The sequence below is a fragment of the Patiria miniata genome, unplaced genomic scaffold, assembly GCF_015706575.1.
Source record: "Patiria miniata isolate m_02_andy unplaced genomic scaffold, ASM1570657v1 HiC_scaffold_21, whole genome shotgun sequence".
NCBI classification, from domain to species: domain Eukaryota; kingdom Metazoa; phylum Echinodermata; class Asteroidea; order Valvatida; family Asterinidae; genus Patiria; species Patiria miniata.
The window spans coordinates 5,481,902-5,501,061 of NW_024037060.1; the positions used below are offsets into that span (position 1 = coordinate 5,481,902).

The 19,160-nt window shown below is 39.2% G+C and overlaps 1 protein-coding gene across 1 annotated transcript in view; it reads left to right on the forward strand.

Annotated features, from left to right (window-relative positions):
* LOC119729850 overlaps positions 1 to 18,338 on the forward strand; it is a 35,831-nt gene extending 17,493 nt beyond the window's left edge. The window contains exons 2-6 of the mRNA XM_038202643.1: positions 9,578 to 9,628; positions 9,886 to 9,939; positions 11,482 to 11,558; positions 12,461 to 12,562; positions 15,153 to 18,338. Of these exons, the coding sequence (XP_038058571.1) occupies positions 9,578 to 9,628; positions 9,886 to 9,939; positions 11,482 to 11,558; positions 12,461 to 12,562; positions 15,153 to 15,188 (320 nt within the window). The 3' untranslated portion in view covers positions 15,189 to 18,338. The remainder of the gene's footprint in view (positions 1 to 9,577; positions 9,629 to 9,885; positions 9,940 to 11,481; positions 11,559 to 12,460; positions 12,563 to 15,152) is intronic.
* The last annotated feature ends 822 nt before the right edge of the window (positions 18,339 to 19,160 follow it).

Consider the following 19,160-nt stretch of genomic DNA (forward strand, 5'->3'; position numbering starts at 1 on the left):
AATAACAACGCCACTCAAAATCCAGAGAAGAATATTAAAACCTAACCCTTTGAGGTTTCAGGTCAGTGGATATTTCACTTTTAAGAAAACAGTAAAAAATAAATAATAATAATAACAATAAAAAACACCGTGCTTCACGTTTTGATCTCGAACGACAACTTCGTCAATGGACCATTATCATGTTGCGGCCATCTTGATTTTTCCCATTCAAATCAACGTAACCAAAGCGAGGTTGGAAGGAACAATAGTATGGTTCCTTTTTGCACAAAAGACATCATCATTCAGTACTGTTATTCGATACAGGGAGCATGACGGAATTGGTAAAGGTCTATAACACTCTTTATTTCAAAAAATAATCAGTCAATTGACTGATCGTTGGAAATCACCTACATGTCTTGTTTCTAAATGGCAGCAAGCCATGCCGATGAATAATTTACACAGGGTGTTTAGTACCAGTTATATCCAAGTAAGAATGTTAGATAATAATTCGGCCGGTGACTTTTAGGATAAATGCACATTATCCTGCATCTAGACTTGCCCGCAAATATTCCTTTGGTATGGCCGCAATATGCCCATTTAATGGCCAATGTGTATGGGTGTGTGTGTGCGAGCGTCCAGTCACGCGCTTACCTTCCGTGATCCACCGAATCAATATTATCGCTTCTAATAATGTATTTTAACAATTAGTCGCATGGACTTGGTTCCTGCTCGGGTTTGTTATTACACACAAGGCGTTCGGGGAATATCGCCTGCTTAATCGCTTATGGAGCAGTGGTGCGAAACTGGAAGGCCATTTCAATCTACCGCTGCTGCTATCCGTTGTAGGGTGAGTGGGTAAACCAACGGAGAAAAATATCATGGCGTGATGTATCAACTTTCTCCTTGGTTATTTTTTTAATTTATTGCATACATATACAATAAATATTTAGATTCCGACATCTTCTCTTGTGTTTTGTACAGGAGAGAGTATCCAAAAATATCGATGGACCTAATATAGCCATGTTTGGCCGACTTAACTCGCAAACGCTTGTCCACCACCTTTTTTTTGGAATGACAGGAAGGCGACAGTGAAGCATGATACAGCGCAAACTGGCATAAACATGACATTGATATATAACAATATACGGTAGCGCATGCTTCAGTAAAGGGTTTGACAGGTACTATTTGAAGTACATTTTTTTTGCTTATTCCAACTAAAGAATAGGTCTATTTTTGCTTTGTGCAAAACCACCAATTGTCTGTATCTATTGTCTAATACGAACGTTAGTCGCAACACTGCATGGTTCCATTATACATACATGTACGTGCACGTTTTCGGTTGCATTTCGGTTGCAGATGTGCAAACCCATGAGTAATAAAGCGCGCCAAAATTTGGCGCGAATTTATCTCAAGGTTGATCGAGCAGTGGCGTTATTAGTCTTTCCAACCGCCTGACTTGACAGACCGCTACGAAAGTCCCTACGGTTCTACGTAAATTAAAAGGGCATTGAACATAATAATCTTTTATTAGCACCTTCGGAGTATGTTTGGATATGTTTTTGTGTTAAAATTACATCGTTGAGTTACGGGGGAAGGGGGTGGGTACGTGTGACCATGCTGTATGTAGCTTGTATGTGGCTCATCGTCGTAAATGCTCAATTTAGTCTAGTATCTTGAGAATATTTGGATAATGACTTGCACTATACGAGGTATAAAATGTTCGTAACGTTGAGGCTACCTGTTGGTCACATTATGAATTGCAGTGCGTTCCAATGCTACGAATATATTTTTCACAAAAGGGAGACATACTTTTATTTAGACACAATGTCAAAGAGAGCAAGACATCGCAATTTGAGCTACATTTTGCAGATGACACAAATTGAACACGTCGATTTCGTAAAGTTTGCGTACGTGGTATCCCCAATGCGAAGAGCAAGTTGGTAATTAGCTCATCATCAAAATCCACATCGCATAATGGACTCACGTAAAAGGCTACGCCAAACCCATATACTTAAGCCCTCCAACGAGGTCATTTATAAATGAACGCTCTCCAATGTCTATACCAAATTAATTATCCTGAAGACTTTCAGAGCCACGGAGCGTGGTCTTTATTAGGTCACTTACCCGGCCGTGGAGATTTAATTGCCACGAGCAGGCCGGTTTTTTACTCTACGAGCATCAAATGGCCTCCCAGGATTGAGACGATTTGTCCCGACCGACTGACCGTGATTCGCTCGCCTACTAATACCCGACGTGCCTCGGGGGACTGCCGACCGAAAGCAACAGATATCCAGCAACAAATTTTTGCACCGTCAATAATGACGCCCTTATGAGTGTAAGCCTGAAGACAGTGCGCTTAAAGCCATCGCCCTTTACTTTATTATCCAAAATGTCCTTGATATAACTTTGAACTTTGTTGTTACCGTGACATCAGGTCACATCGATGAGTTTGATCAATTCATTTCATTCTAGAGGTAATTTTCTGCGAGCTTTATTTATGTTGTAGATCTAAAGGCATACAACACATCTTAGATTATGTTTGTTCTTTGATTTTCATACGTTCTTTAATATGTTTTTTAAAGTCATCAGGCTCATCAGGCTGCCCTCGATATGATTAAACAACCTCCTTTTATAATACGCACAGCATACTTGAAATCAACATAGGTAATCTGTGCTACTTTGGTCTTTGAGGAATGAATGTGATACGCCAACCTAATTCCCGTTCGACATCGTGAAAAATAATAAAGGAAAACACGATTATTAAGAAACGTATATATTTGGAAGCATTTGCGAATCACAGTGGAAACAAACAGCAATCCTAGAAACCCAATCTCACAAAATTTCTCAAAATCTAACAATACAGCTTAACACAATGATTTAGGTGCAACACTTTTTTTCCATCCGATTAAGCCACCACGAAATACAATTGACTTATTGGCCGCGTTTCCAGACCGTCCCTACTTGAGCGTTCAATTTAACGGGTCGCATCGATCGCAACAATCCGTCTTTCTTTGTTGTTTGTCCGTAGGCTGTCCAGGTAACTTAAACCATTGCTGAATACGGCGGTTTTTCTTACCATTTCTTGCTATGTCTTGTGTCGATAACCCTGAATTCTTGTGCATCAATCCGGAATACTCGGAAAAACTGTGTTTTATTTGACACAACGCATGATACTGGCAATGGTACTTCTTCTGTTAATCAGGTATAGCAATATTGTGGAGCCATCGCAAACTTACCGAATCAGGGGTATCTACATAAATATAACCTATACAGTCAAGGGCTGATCCAGAACCAAAATTTGGGGGGGGGGGGCAAGAGGGTTCTATATAGTGGGGTTTTTTTCTGAAAAAGGGGAAGGGGATGAAGTATATAGTATTGTACACTGTTTCCACATTGTAATATTATAACTAAAAGGTGTGTGTAGCTGTGTGGCTTTCGAGGGAGATTCGCAACGTTTTAATTTTATAATATCTGGGGGGGGGGGGGCTATGGCCCCCGTCGGCTCCCCCACCCCGGATCCGCCAATGTGTATAGTATAGTAAACTGCGCACCTTATGGCGTTCCAAAAAGGACCAGTTTTATTTTCCAAAGTCGTGTTTCAATTTTCGAAGGTCGTGGTTAACATTTCACACGTCGTGATTTACTTTACAATCGCCGTGGTTCGGTGTTCCAACGTCGTGGTTCAACGACATTTAAAAACAGAAGCACGATGTCAACCTGTCCTTTTGAGACCACTGTATCAAAGTCGCTGGACGAAAGGCCGCTCCCCTTCACATTTTAATCAGAATTCTTCAAGTGCGGCCCAAGAACGAAATAAATTAATATAGTCGGAGAAAGTGATACGGGTATAGCTTTCAAATTAATAATCCACTTCGACCTTTTTTTAGCGGTAAAAAATGCATCTGTCTCTGTCACTTGATTATTTCTGAACCGTCGTGGCAATGTTTTTCCTTTCAATTACATTCGCTGATTATTCAATTAGTCAAATCCTCCAAGTGTGAACGAGGCACTTACGGTAACTGATCTCCCGGGTGCATGTTGCTTGGACATCTTTGCAAAATTAATTCGAAAAATTGACAGAGTGGGAGTCGCGACAATTTCGTGGACTTCCGTTAATTGATGCGACAACTACGACTGAATGTCACCTTTTTGAAGAGGGTAAAGTAACTCTAGTGAGATTGGGTGTTGAGTTTCATGTTAATTTAATAATATCTTGCAAAGATTGCCCGAGGGTTAAGTTTGAGGCATCGACAAAGTCTTAAGTCTCAAGTAAAACTTGTAAGGATATATAGCCGAGGACACCGAAACAAATGCGTGTATGGCCCATGATAGAAAAGCGAGACCTACTTTCTTTCAGCGAAAACAGCTGGCCGAACACGAAGACAGATAATGACAATGAAATGCCGATGAAAACACATGATGAAGGGTTCAAAGCTCATATAACAATTCTAACTCCTGGAATGAAGTTGTATAATCATTTGTTCAGCTATTAAAGGGAAGACAACAGTTGCAAACATCAAAAAACGAAATGATCAAATTATCACGAAATATCTTACTGCATGGATTTGTTAGGGAATGACAGTCTAAAGCATCCTGTAAAGTTGTGGCTCCTGGTGTGCTGACATTTTCAAGAAAAACTGTATTTTTCCAACGCCGGTCGGCCTACCAGTGTTGGAGAAAACTGGCTTTTTTTTTCGAAACGTGCTCCTAAATGTTCATATTTAGTTCGTCTGCATTTTCTTTGCAATTGATTACACACCTGTGAAGACTACAAGCCTGCTAGACTGATCTTACAACTCCCCAAAGTCTACAAATTGCTCCGTTTCATCTTAAGTGGGGTCAGGGAACCAGACTAGAAAATGTGATTTGTATTCTTGGTTTCTCCAGCATCAACGAACCCAAAATGTGAAACAAGTCAGTGTGACAATATTTGCTGTAACATACTAATCCTCCAAATCCATTTATTACTCAAAATTGCAGCAAAATCAAATGCTGTACATTCCTTTTAAACAATGATTGATTTGAAGTACATTCAACGGCGTCCGCGTGTAGTTTTGTTTTCCCCTCGCGAAATGAAATACAGTGTCTTGTATGGGTCTCGGGTGTTTGACTCAAATTGTACGATGTACTGTGTATAACGTAACAAAGTAATCGGCGTTGTGTTGCTCAAGAAAAACTAAAAACTGTCTTTTATGCTTTCGTATTTTTCCTATACTACATGATTTGGTACTTGAGTAAATGAAAGTACAAAGGTTGTTGGTAAAAGAAATTCCTAAGCAGCCTTTTTTTGTGAGTGTTTGCCTTTTTATCTCACTTTTGTACGATTTTCAACCGTCACTTTTAACAGGTATGAGCCTTTTGAAAAACAGTTGATCGGATGTAAATCTCAGTAAGTACGTGCCACTTTCTTGCGATATTTCCGTTCCGAAGAGAACTAAGCTGTCCCTCAAATTCCCATGACGGTGTGATTTAAAATCATTTCAAAATATCCTTAATTGTACCCATCTCGTTCGGCGGCTATTTTGAGGTCAACGGACTCACATTGAAAAACTATACCTTTCATTTTGTTCCCAACAGAACACCAGTAATTTTATTTATTCCAAAAGAATGTGCAGTTTTTTGGCCAAATTGAATTAGTAAGCCGAGGACAATAAAGTAGCTGAAAACCAGCGATATCATTGCCATGGAAACAATTTACCCTTGATGGTATTCAGTAGAAACCGAAATGTAATTAATGAGCAGAAATACTCAAGGCAGCTAAAGAACAACCATGCATGCCAATTTCTATCCAATAACTTTTTTTTAATGAATCTTTAACATTTATAATCAAGGTCGTGTTGAGGAACCTTTCGCATGGACATTTTGAAAAGAGTATACAAAAAAAGAAAAACTCCCGTTCATTCCCTGCATAATGGTACACTAAATCTATTTGCTTCAATGTTTTGTAGTAGAAGGGGAATTATATGGCTGTTTCGCGTCGAATACTATGTGAGGCTATTTAATGTGCCAACATTCGTGACTATTTCTCTCACAAAATTCAATAAAGACAAAGTGAAAGACATTGTGGACATCCGTTTGTATGTGTCCAATATGCTGGAATTCCAGGTGGGGCACGTGTAGGGCCGATAGGGGTATACGTTGGCATGAGGTGACATTTACCAATTTAATTTATTTAGGGGAGGGATCGTAGTTGATCGGTTGGTTGTAGCCATAAGACCGGACGTAGTCAGCAACCCCCTCCCCGCCCCTTGCAAAGCACTCAGCATCGCTGAAAAATGTAATTTCTATAACCTATTTAGGGCTATTCATTCGCTGTCCTAGTTTTCTGCATGACTTAGCCGCCAGATAAGTAGAAATATCAAACACATACACCATGCACCCACGCGGAAATATTCCAGGAGATTCTAAGAATCGATTTTCCGCCCTTTTTAGGTGAATGGTATCAGCCAAATGACTTTCGAAATAAGAGCAAACGGAAACAATGCACCTATCCACTTTTGAAGTTCAGAGCTTACGGAGAAATCGATCTTGAAAGAGAGTTGACAGATGGATCTCATTATAGCGCGTATATAAAATATCAACCCCCTCCCCCTGCCTATTGTGGAAAGCATGGTTGATTTCCGATCTTATGCCTAAGATGAATGGTACAGTTTTTGTGGTTTTCCTTTACCGTTAAGATTTCTCAAAACCAACAGCGAAAAAATACGTAACATCCAAGTTTTATGCTGCATGGTTATTGCTTCAAAAAAAGTTACAAGCTGCTTTTATCGGGAATTCCTGCGAATGCCAGTAATAAATCTTGAAAATAATAATGGCATATTGAAGGGAAAAAATAAAACAATCCTGGAAGTTAGAGTATTATAATGTTGTTGTTTTATTCAGTGGACTACAGTTAAATGAAATCCGTTATCACAATATGTCCAAACGTTTGCATTGTTTTGTTTTATATGCTAATGTAATTAAGAAGTTTTATTTTAAGTCGTAATGATGTATCTTGATTTCTTGATGCATACATACGTATTCAATGCTTCACATAACAAGGTTTTAGTTTGTGCAACGGACATGTTGAGTAGCTTTTTGCTCGCGTAAAAAAAGTGCGGAGGGGGGGGGGGAACACATGTTTTTCTCTTGCAGAATTTTGACAGCATCTAATTGGTGAAGGGGCAAACCGAGATGCGAACTAGTGCGATGGGGCATTAGCGGTTGTCGATCTCATCAAAAACGGATTTAATTAATCTCAGTAATCGGGTTAGCATTGGGCGTACAGGTTTGTTACATCCACTTAAAGTATACACCGACGACTATTTTACGTGGAAATTCAAAGATGTTTTGCGATTTTAGTATATAATGTAATATCCATAAAGAGTACGTTATCGGCTAAAACCCAAAAGTCCGAAATCTTGAGTTGTCTCATCAATTATTACCCAAAGTCTCATTTATTACTTTTGTTTACTCCCAATTCAGTGTAAGATTATAAGTCTCATTATGGGCAAATTGGTTGACATATAAGGCGTGCTCTGACCAGTCAGAACACCAACAATATTATCTTTATGTGATTTTTTTTTCGGGGGGGGGGGACACTCACCAGAAGCGAAGGGAAAAATCATCGGCCGTGGAAAAATCGACGCCCATGCCGTTTAATATACATTAAATTGACAGCAATATGAATCACCCCTATATAGTCTTTGTCATTTTCTTTTTCCTTTTTGTTTCTCTCGTGTTTTCCCGGCTTTTTTCTGTTTGCTTTTCCGGGGGAAAGTGTCTAACCCTCGCTACGCCCATGATTATATTCAAAAGGAGATACCTCCCGAAAGTATAGGATAAATTGAGCAAGTCTTGAAATAGTCGTCGGCGACGATCCTGTATGTTAAACGGAAAAGTGGATCGAGTCTGATCAATTGCTAAACACCGTGTTGCGCCCGGAGCTGTTTTGGCCATTTTCCGCGGCGCACTTCCAACGGTGTTCACTCCCCCGATCCCGTGCGCTTCGTACCGCGGCAAACTTGAAGGATTTCAAGCCACTGAATCTAGCCAGAGCTGATGATCCGTGCACCGACAGGAGATGAATATAGCAGTTGATTATGCAGACGAAATCTCGGCATGTTTTTCACTATTTAAACTCTATCGTTCCAAAGGAGTGATGAGGGACCAGACGATTTAAAGTGAAAATCACTCCGAGTTGAGATTGGAATACTTTGAAATTAAATCAAGTGCAAACGCGAGTGAGAACTCGATCTATGCTATTGGGCGAAATTCTGCCTAAATCGTCTTGTCGTATAGTTTCAGTCGGCCTAGATTGAATCTGCAGTCTACGGAAATGGGGTGGGAGTTGGGTTTTTTTTCTCAAGTAAATCAGCAGTAGTTCCATTTCCTCATCGGAATCCGAAATGTACCGATTGTTTATACCAGTTCATCGTGTTTTCAGAGAAAATAATGTAGGAGCTGAGAATCAATTAAATTATGCCCCACAACAACCATGCATGCACGGGTTGCAGACGTGCAGCGTCGCCTTTGGCTTGTGGGGGAGATCTTCTCCCGTTTATGACACGTCAGTTGCGTCATCACTTTTTTATGTGGTGCATGGGTTTTGCCGCTAGTGACGGGCGATTCCCTCCGTGTTCATATCTATAGTTAATCCAGCAACACTAAGTCAGTTCCTTGACAACCCAATCCCCCCCCCCCCCCCCACACGAACAAGAAAGTCAAATTTAGGTTTCTTCCTTACAGCTTCGTTGTTATGCACAGTGACACAAAAATATTTGAGCTGGAGTAAAGGTATTTAGAGCGTTTTATGATTGTTTTTTTCTTCTAAACGTGAGGTCATTTGCGATTGAAATTAAAATATTCTGAGAAATACTTTTGCTCAGAAAAATTATTATATGAAGGCAAACTTCTACGATGGGAAGTCAGACCAATTTGCAATGAGTTTTGAAATGTAGAGATTTAAACAGATAACTAGAGAGAGTACGTGAACCTAAGACCCATCTAAGGCAATAGTGTACCAACACTTTAACAACTCTGCTATAGTCAGCCCTATGAAGGGCACTTCTCAAACTATAAAGTTCGTTTTTTCTCCACTCCTATACCAATAAAGAGCAAAGTCTCATGACACACGCAAGACATAAGTGCAAATCAGAGATTCTAAAATCCGTATATAATACCACGACACCGAAGAACGTTGCTATGGAAACGCGTTACCATCGGGACCACTAAACTCACACAATTGACTGGTTAAGTCTTGAGCTGGATGATATCCAAAGCACACGAGTTTTTCCAGAACCTTGGGTCTAAAATGTCCAAGAAGAGATCGCATCGTTGTCTCCGATGAACAAGTTTGTATAGTGGTTATCGAGTTAACGGATTTCGTCTGATATTAAGTCAGATATGTTGTGTCAAAAATGGATTGGGAGTTCCGTTAAGTAAGTTTTGCTGCACACTAACACAATGAAGATCAATTGGTGCTTTAAATTGTCTTAATTGTCTCTATATTTGGAAGGAGAGCCGTAGGGACGAGGATAGGCGGATACGGGAAAATATAAACGTGGAAATCCTATTTTATATATTTAGTGATTTCTTTTCTTTGTCATTTGTGACACAGGATGCAACTGCCATAGACAAAATGTCAGAAGGATTGTGTGTAATTCCGGTGGTAAGTATATGACCTAATCTTGTTTATTTATTAAAGCAGAAGTCGTGCTCTACTTAAAGACTTAAATTTTTCATTAGTTATACCTCAATATTTCAATAAGTTTCAAGACAGCACCCCCAAAAGGGGGGCAAAGGTGAAACGTATATATTGTAATGAAAATACAGGTTTCTTCATGTTTCGTGACCTTCTGACCTTTGCTGTGTATAATTGGCATAAAGGTCAAGTTTCACGTGTTTCTCCTTGCTTCTCCTCCGCAGGTCCTTGTAAACAAAGTGCAGTAGAGAACGCCATGGAGCTGTGCCTTCTAAGATGTACGTTTTCAACTTTTCACTGTCGCTTTTCATTTGTGGACATTTTTGAGATGTGAGAACTGAGACGTGGAATTAAAAGTTTAAGATGCCAAACTAGAAATATGCAATCTTTACGAAAACTTAGGGTAAACCCACCAGCATTTTCCCCCCAAACCGTTAAAATTTAGTTACATTCAAATTTCTCGGAGGTAACAATTTCTGTTGAAATGTCTGCATAAATTATATGATTTTTTTTTTATTCTTTACTTATGGTGCAACTTGTGAGTAAAATAACTTTTGGGTAAATCAAGCTGTGTGCTTCTTTTTATAAGCATTATAAAAATCTTGATTTATCCAACTCCATTTGACCCGGAATCTGGATTCCATATGGCCTGACAATTTTCCGGTTCAAAACGACACTTTTTTAAGCCCAAAAAAACCAATTTTAAGGGTCAACCTTACCAATTTTTTTTTACAGTGTTGTAATGTATTACCATACGACTATCGAGCTTGATCAGCACTCAAATTTTGTCGTTGTTGAATTCAAACTCGGCAAATGATTCCAATCCCAAACCACATCAGCCTTTTTTCTCAACATGCAGGATTTTACACATCTTACACAACACATCACTGAAACTGATTAAGGCAAGGAACTTGGTCACAGTGTCCAAAAATGTTGTTGTGCTCAATTGACAATTGTGCAATGATGCGTAACTGAAATTAAATGAAACTCATAGGGGTTGAGGCCAAGGCTTATGAGTATCTGCACATCCAACAATTTTTAAAACTTGACCGCATGATTTTGTAGTTTTTCAAAAAAAAATGTCAGATAGACATAAAAATTTTTTTGACATACTGTATTTGACATCTCGCGTGTGTGAAGTACAAACACCCCAGGCGTTTTTATTTTAAGTCAACACTTCGGCCAATTACTTTCTGGCTTTCCTCAGCGGATGTTATCTTTCAGGACAAATATCGAATTTCGCAGCAGCTAATTGCGAGTAGATGTTTCTCCCATGAGTCGTGATGGGAAAAATCAACAGCAGAAAAAAATTGTTATGTTTTTCATTTTTAGTCGGAAATCTTTTTTGTTTTTGGTAATAGAGCCTGAAAGTTCACCCCTAGTTGGTGGCGCCCTTCTTGAACCCTTCAATAGGAAAGTTAACGTGGAAAAATTATACAATTTTCAAATTTTGTTGGGGTACATATTTCTGTAGAAAATCTCCCTCGAAAAAAAAGGCTTTTTTAAAATTGTTACCAGCATCTCAATTTATGGAATCTGAAAAATCGCCTGACGTGAAAGAGAAATATCGTGTCAAAATTTACCTCTAACTTCCCAATTCTAAAATACGTGTGGACTAGTGGAACTCGGTGTACTCGTACAAAGATAAGAAATTATGAAATAAAACCACGCAATTACCATTCATCAATCTTCCCTCAAATGAAAAAAAAGCTGGTTCGACAAATGTGTTCAACCAAATCTGTTATTGATGATAACTTTTTTGTTGCTGCCATGGACATATTTATGATTACCTTTTCTTGTTGTCATGGATACTTCCCCAGGTAAGAAAAAAAGGGCGGATCCCACGGAAAACCAAGTCCGACCCTGGCAACACCCCGCTGGACGAACAAGCGAGCAGGTGATTTACTCTCTTTGTTTTACTCTCTTTCTCAATAATATTGTCATTCATTCGCAAATTGTTTTTCGTGGAAAGACAACCTTCGTTTAGTGCATAACAGTTAAGCGTCCATCTTTTATTTTTAAATAGCCTAATTTACAGAGAAAAACGCTTTGTCTTTTACTTGAATAAAGACAATTTGTTTTTCATTTCTGGTAAAATTTATTGGAAAAATTAACAAGATGCTGCCTTAATGCAGGTTTGCACTTGACGATAAAATGAAAATCTGAATAAATTTATGAAAGGTTATGACATTGTAAAATCAAAAAGGAAACAAATTACTAAATTAAAGGTCAATATTGAAGTGTTGATTAAAAAACAACGACTAGTGCCCTAAAGGCAAGGGCGGATCCAGAACACAATTTTTTGGGGGGCCAAAAAAATTGTTCCCCCCCCCTTCCCCCCCAAAAAATGAATCAAACATTAACGGCGTGGGGTCCAGGGCCCGCATAAGGGCCGGGGAAAAGTTTTGAATTCTAGATGCTCTGTGGTGCGATCTGGGGCAAGTTTTGATCACTTTAACCAATTGTTTTGAGCAAAAGATGATGGTATACGCAGTGGCTGCCTTTTTTGAGACGTCACTTTAAACAAAACAAAAATTGGGGTGTTTTTTTTTGGGGGGGGGCAAGGCCCCCTCCCCCCCCCCCCCCCCGGATCTGCCGTTGCCTAAAGGGGCCTAAAACTAGATATGTAAATAGGTATTTATCATAAAGCGATATTTAGTGTTTACTACATAGTGATTCCTCACTGACTTCTTATCCAATCATCAGGTATATAATAACGCTGTTACGCAGCACAGTTGTGATTCTCAATGTTGATTGGACGATGTAAGTTTCTTATTGCACTTGTTGTCCAATCAACAGCTCTGGAATGACGCCAGTGAGCTACAGAGTGGCGATTCTCAGTGTTTATTGGACGATATCTACCACAAGCTGGAACCCGTCTGGCAAGAGAGAGTTATCAAGGTACGACACAAAAACCAAACACAAACTGTCTCGAAATTTCATTTTTGTCTGTTATGCTGAGGGGAGGGTCCTCTTAGTGTGAAAAATTGGTGTGCGTGCCCACAATCACATTCGATTCACCCAATCATTGGAATTCGCAAGAAACATTTTTAGCTATGTTTTAATAATATTGTCAAAGAAGTTTTCTTCGATATTGTCACGACAATAGACGCTTAGCAAAACCGGATGTCGATTCGTTGTGTCTTAGACTATTCTTGTGAAACCTCTTTACAACGACCAAAGTTAGTGGGCAGTTGAAGACTCTCCATTTCTTGGCATTTTCTTCATTGACAAACTGGCCCCATCCCCTTTCATGTTTCCGGAAGTTGGACTATTTGAAGTTGAAATAAAAGTGTTCCACCCGAAGGTCACTTTGGTCAAAATCATGTCCTACATTTTGACGAAGCGATGTCGATGCCAGTGTGGCTAAAATTAGCAAATCCATGGTTATAATTTCAAAAGTGGCCATGAGTCGATTCCGCGGGTACAAGGTTACCTGACCCCTCTATAGAGCGTATCCAGGGCGCCGCCATATTGGTCTTGTACCCTGAGGCACGGATCACTTCCGAGTGTTACATTTCGTCAGTTTATAAGCCCGGTTGAAATTTGCGTCATCTAGGAAATTTTTTTATAATTCAACAGCTAGCTACCACGTCTGTGGTGTACAAGTTTGAGGTTTTTTTTCATGTCGTTAAGGTTTTGAGAACATCGTACCAAAGCTCTCATTTTTCCAGTTTGGCATCGAGATTTTCCGGAGGCAGCAGATTCAGATCCCACTTTGTAAATTTACTTTGTTCATCCCTTTATAGATCCAGCTGTTTAGTTCTTTTCTTAATTTATAAAAGATTGCTTATCTATTATGATGGCTGAAGCTTTAGGGGTGAAACTGAGTGAAATTGGCTACATCATCTTGTAAAACGCGTATAAAGTCAATTAAGCCCATAACATTTTTATTTACGACTTCTGTCTAACACACTGTCATTTTCCCTGTAAGCTCTTCTTTTTTATCGCCATTGATCACAACATCATTTCTAGTAAACCCATTAAATTTGTTTCGATAGACCTGACCTATTTTTCTCCATCAATTGATGTTCTCTTCAGTCGCTCATTCAATTTCAATGGCAGATGAATTGTTAATGATTTCATCGAAGTGCTAATCGAGAGCCCGGTCATACATCATGCCGTTCTCCGGCGACATATTACTCACTAGAAATTGTCAAGCCATCTAGCGCAGCAATGATGTTATGGAAGACTAATTTGGGTAGCTTTACCTGGTATTATGTTTGTTATTTAGTATTAAAAAGCGTTAGTTTGATAATGTCCACATAACACTGACATAAGGAGGCACACACAAAGCTATAGCCTATATAAAATACCTCTGACCATCATCAACACTACTCCCAACTCCTAAAACTGCACAACCGCTACACCATCCCAAGTTTAAACTAACATACTTTGGGTGGACCCTTTGGGTGGACCCTAAGAGCCACGGTACTAAACTCGAAACTCCAGCAACAGAAATTGTATGGGTACTTTTTTGGAGAGCAAAACTGCAGCTCGATGATAACAAGCACTTTTATATGAACTTGTCGAAGCTTTTTTTTTTTTTTTTTTTCCAAAGGATCCTCCAATGAACAAATGGAGCAAAGCGCTCCGCACACCGCGCTGAAAGCTAAGGCGGGGAGGAAATGAGCGGCTCGCCACAGCCAGTTAACCATCGTCGTCACAAAAGAAACAACGTTCATGCTGTGTGGTTTCAATTGTCAAAACAGCCACCAAAATGAATTATGAATTGTGAACAAAATAATTAGTTGCATGTGAAAAGCAAGGCTTTGTTTGGTGTCGCCCGGTCTGGAGGTTTTTTCTTGGCATTGATGAGACAATTAGTCGGGGAGAATTATGACCACAATATCATTAGCTGCTTCTACGTCATTAATTAGATTTAGGCTGCAGAAAAAAAACGTGTGTTAAAATAGATGCTTAAAAGTTCGACAACCTCGTAATATAATACGACCCCGTTATACGCATGCCTATCTATAGGTTGATTTTCATGTTGACTTACGTTTGAATTTCAAGACTAAGTCAGAAAATGACAATGATTCTCAGTTTGAGGTTTAGACCTCGAACGCAGGTCATCAAAACGAGACATCGAGTTGATGAGAAATAGTCATTCCACTAACAAATGGAAAAGAAATTCCGGGTTAGACGTGAACACAAGTAGTTAATACATTCAATTCAGTTCTCTTGCTCATCTTCCTTGGTTTTGTTTTTTTAATGGAAGGGAAATGGGTCGGCAAAATGACTTCATATCTTCAGAAAAAGCAAGACTAGGCTTGTCCAGTCGAGCGTGACCTAGGTGAGGTCTCAGTTATGGACTGTATCTATATGCTCAGTGACTCAGTCAGTCGGTCGGTCGGTCTGGACATTGAGTTTGGCATGGGCTCTGGATATTTGCCTCACTTCATGTAAAAGAAAAACACATTTAAAAATGTTCCCTGTTTATCTTCTTTAATGCTTTTTCTTTGTTTCATCTCTCACTCTCTTTCTGCAGTTACTGAAACAGGCAGCAGAGGGCACTGAGAAGTAATCTGTCGGCGGACGCCATTACTCTCTAGTGCGTTGGATCTGTACTACCGTGCCAAGAAATCAAGACGTTGTGTCAGCGTAAATGAAGAATCATGGCGAAAAAAAATATCACTTTGGTTTAAGGAATTTTAATAATAATAACTCAAGTTTAATTTTCCGCTCTCTGGTTTATATTTTATTGGTGTTTTTAGATTCTTTCTTAAAGCTCTGTATCCAATTTTCGCTTACTTTTGAAGTGTTTTGAAATCGCTCATTCTTTTTGCGGCGTCCCATCGTTCACTGCATGCGACTGAGGTTGATCATTCCAAGTGCGATGGACTAGGGGTTTATCAAACTATAGCGGGCAGCAATCATAATGAGTTTTTGAATGAGAAGTTTGTGTGACTTTTTTTTTAATTATCTAATGGGAACCAAGAGTTGGCAGGGAAAAATTTCACAACTTGTTTCCCCTGAAAGCAAAAAATCAAAAATAAGGCGACACGAACTAAATATTGAGTACAACATTTAAACAGGGCTCCCTAGTATTACTGTTTGCACATGAATGTGTTTATCCTGTTTTTTGTTTTGGTATTTTGTTTTTATTGTTAAAAAATATTGCCAACTTTTTCGCCAAAAATATTAGTCTTTAGATTACAAATAATTCCGTAACCGTGGTATTTTCGGCTACCAGAGTTTAACTGTTTGTATATAAATTACACAGAATTTTGCGCCGAACAAATTACGTACTCAATTATTCTAATTGTTTGCACCAGTAGAAAAGAGTCTCTGAAATGCAAAATACACATCAAGATGTATACTTTTTGAAACTACATACAAACCCAGCCCGTCACCTTTGGTTCTGCTTTCCTTTCCAGAGTTCACATGAAGCGTGTGGGGCAATAACATAATTACCGAAGTGTTCTACAGGGGACGAGGTTGATCAATAAGTCTTTATAATGCTGCCGACATCTTGGTCTAGTTTCCTGAGGCATAGTTGGTGCCCCTGCGCTGATTTTCGAATATAAACGTTGCCTGTCTAAGTTAATTTACCCATAAGACCTATGGGACAACCTCGTTTGACCTGAATAGATGGGTGAGCCACTTTTATTTGAAGGCGGGTGTTGTATCACTTAAATCTATACAGTTCACGCGACATCTTTAAAACTGAATGTAAAAGAGGATTGCATTTCTTGGGCTCATTCAATAGCACGGAACATTGTAAATATTTTTAGATGTAAAATTGGTATTTGACGAAATGTGTTTAACAACTGAAATGAAAAGCGTGTGCGGTAATTCGATTCGATGCATGTTAAACACTGTGCCCGCAAGTCGGCGAATTCGCAACACACATTAACGAAAGGTTTATACATTTCTGAACGTTAGCAAAGTACACAGTGAACTTAATTTTTTTTTAAGTATGTTGAGAACCCTCACAAAAGATGTTACCCAACACGTCTTAAAGCCTGGATCCACATCTTAAGTGTCGCTCTGTGTGAGTATCGGCATTTAAGGGGAGTTAAAACGATCCCTACTCGCACGTCCGTTTCCGTGAGAAAATAAAATACCTCCTGTTAAATACTTACGACAGAAATTTAGGAGTTTCTAATAACGGATACTTTCACTTTTCTCCAGTGACACCCCATCGACATGTTCTGTCTCTTCCTCCGACCTTGAGCAGCTCCATGCAGGAGTCACTACCCTATTATACAATATATTTTATCCCAAACCCTCAAAAACAATCAATAAAATATTTCACTCTCGAAGAACGGAAGCTAAGTCTTGACACGTTCACTGTCAGGTCCTAAATAATTCATCCACTATCGAGCAGAGGACAACATAGATATCATAAAAACGTCAGAAGAGTTCGTCGTCGGGAATATCGCCTCCACGATTGATCGGCGACATCAAAAGATTCCGACAGAATCGTTTTCCGTCTTCACAACTCATTTGTCACCATTTTGACAACTCGTTGGAATTTCTCATTGTTGAAGCGCGACGGTCCATTGAGAATTCAAGATGTCTTTCGACACCCTGTCCTGTTTGATGTAACACACTAGATATTTGCGGTCCTCGTGGGTTTTAGGGGTTGGAATGGGGGGGTAGATGCTTCAAGTCATCATTATTATCCTGTTAGTGTGTGAACTATCGCTGGCAAGAACGTTCGCAGACGTTTTGCTTGCTACGTCACACCATACTTTTTTTTTGCAAACCACTATGGAAAGCCACTTGTTTGTGGTTCCGAAAGCCACTTGTTTGTGGTTCCGAAACAAACAGTTTAGCATCTAAAAAAAACCTGAATTATCAACAGACACCACATAAAGATAAAGGAAGATAGCTTCCTCTTTCTCTCAGTATTTTTGATGTAAATGTTCCATTTAGGGTAAAATCGATAGCAATCAACTGTTGAAATGTATTGCCCTTTATGACCGCCCATACAAAATGGCGCTCAATGTGTAAAGGTCTGCGCCATCTTTAATTCAATCGCATCTGTCACGTGGTGCAGATGAGATACCCTTCTTAAGTTTAACATTGCAATTGGTGTTTAAACACACCTCTTACTGTTGGAATGATGAGGGCCCGACCTAAGGTTGTATCTTCTTTTTTGAGGCCCCTCCCAAAAAAAGTTTTTTTGTTTTGGTATTTAAATGTACAAACTTCAGCTATCAAGCAAACTTGAAAAGATTTTGCGTAGGCTATAAATACAGAAATGTGCATTTATTAGTTCAGTGCAATCGAAAAGTCAATGTTACAAAATCATCGAAACTTAAACTATAATATATTATGCACCGTATTTTTCTGATAAGGGGATAACTTGTTTAACTTTGCTGTTTAGTACATAAAAAAGGCCTAAATATCAGGCTTTGATTTTAAGACTTTCTATAAGCTATATCTCAGTGTGCATGTGAACACTCAATAAAAATCTATTCGTCAATATATAGCAATTTGTATACGAGTAGAAAGATATGCTATTTTGTCTTTAAATGCTAGTATTGCTAACAAAGATGTGATGTAGCCCGTTGTGAGATTATGTAGAGTATTATGTGTTCTCTTCGACTTCACGGAGGCTTGTCTGGACGCCTCAAATAAAGCTTGTGCCTTATCACACCATTAACAAATGTTATATAATAACTTTATTCAACATTCGAGAATATTAAAAAAAAAAGCCACAGTAGTTCGCGTACATGCGATTTTCTGTATGTGCATTGTGATTAAAGGGGCACTAGGTCCTGAAATCCCCGAAAATTTCTTGTTTTGGATTATTTACTAATCCTTTTTCAAACGTGGTTGAAAGGAAACTAACCTAATGTCTTACCGTTCCCGAGAAAAGACGAAAAAACCCTGGTCGTTTACATCGGACACAACGGAGCACGAATACGTTTTTCGTGTCGTTCCCATTTAGACGATTTACACATTGTGTGTCCCGGGAACAGCGGTGACCAATCAACAATGTAAAATAATTGTGGTTTCTTCAACGTCCGCAAAAGGCGAACACTTTACGCGTACGAATGAAATCACAACTAGCATCCAAACGGTTCGAATTTTGGGGGTCGCAAAAGTGGACCCCGAAATTCGTTCTCGCACGCATAATACAGGAATAACACAAAAACGACCAGTTTTTAAAGGATAGTTGTGTGGATGTTTCTATCCTAGTTTTAAATGTTCTTTCCGGTTAACATAATCTCGTTCAAAGCGCGTTTTGTAACCCAATTGGGCTGTTCCAGGACCTAGTGTCCCTTTAAGATCGAGGTTTGAAGTGTTGACGCGAATCCTGTGCTGTTGACGGTTTTGTTTTCACGCTTGTTTTCATCCGCTTGCACACAATCCCGCGCCTTAATTATGCAAAACGACACCTTGTCTTGGCCTCAAGATTATTTGACCATTCAGCGGGCGCCTTCTATCAGGTCTTCGGTTTAGCTTGTACCCATCGCCCCGCAAACAGCATGCTGGGAAACGCTGATGAGCTTCACAGAATCTTGTGAAGGAAGTGGGAATG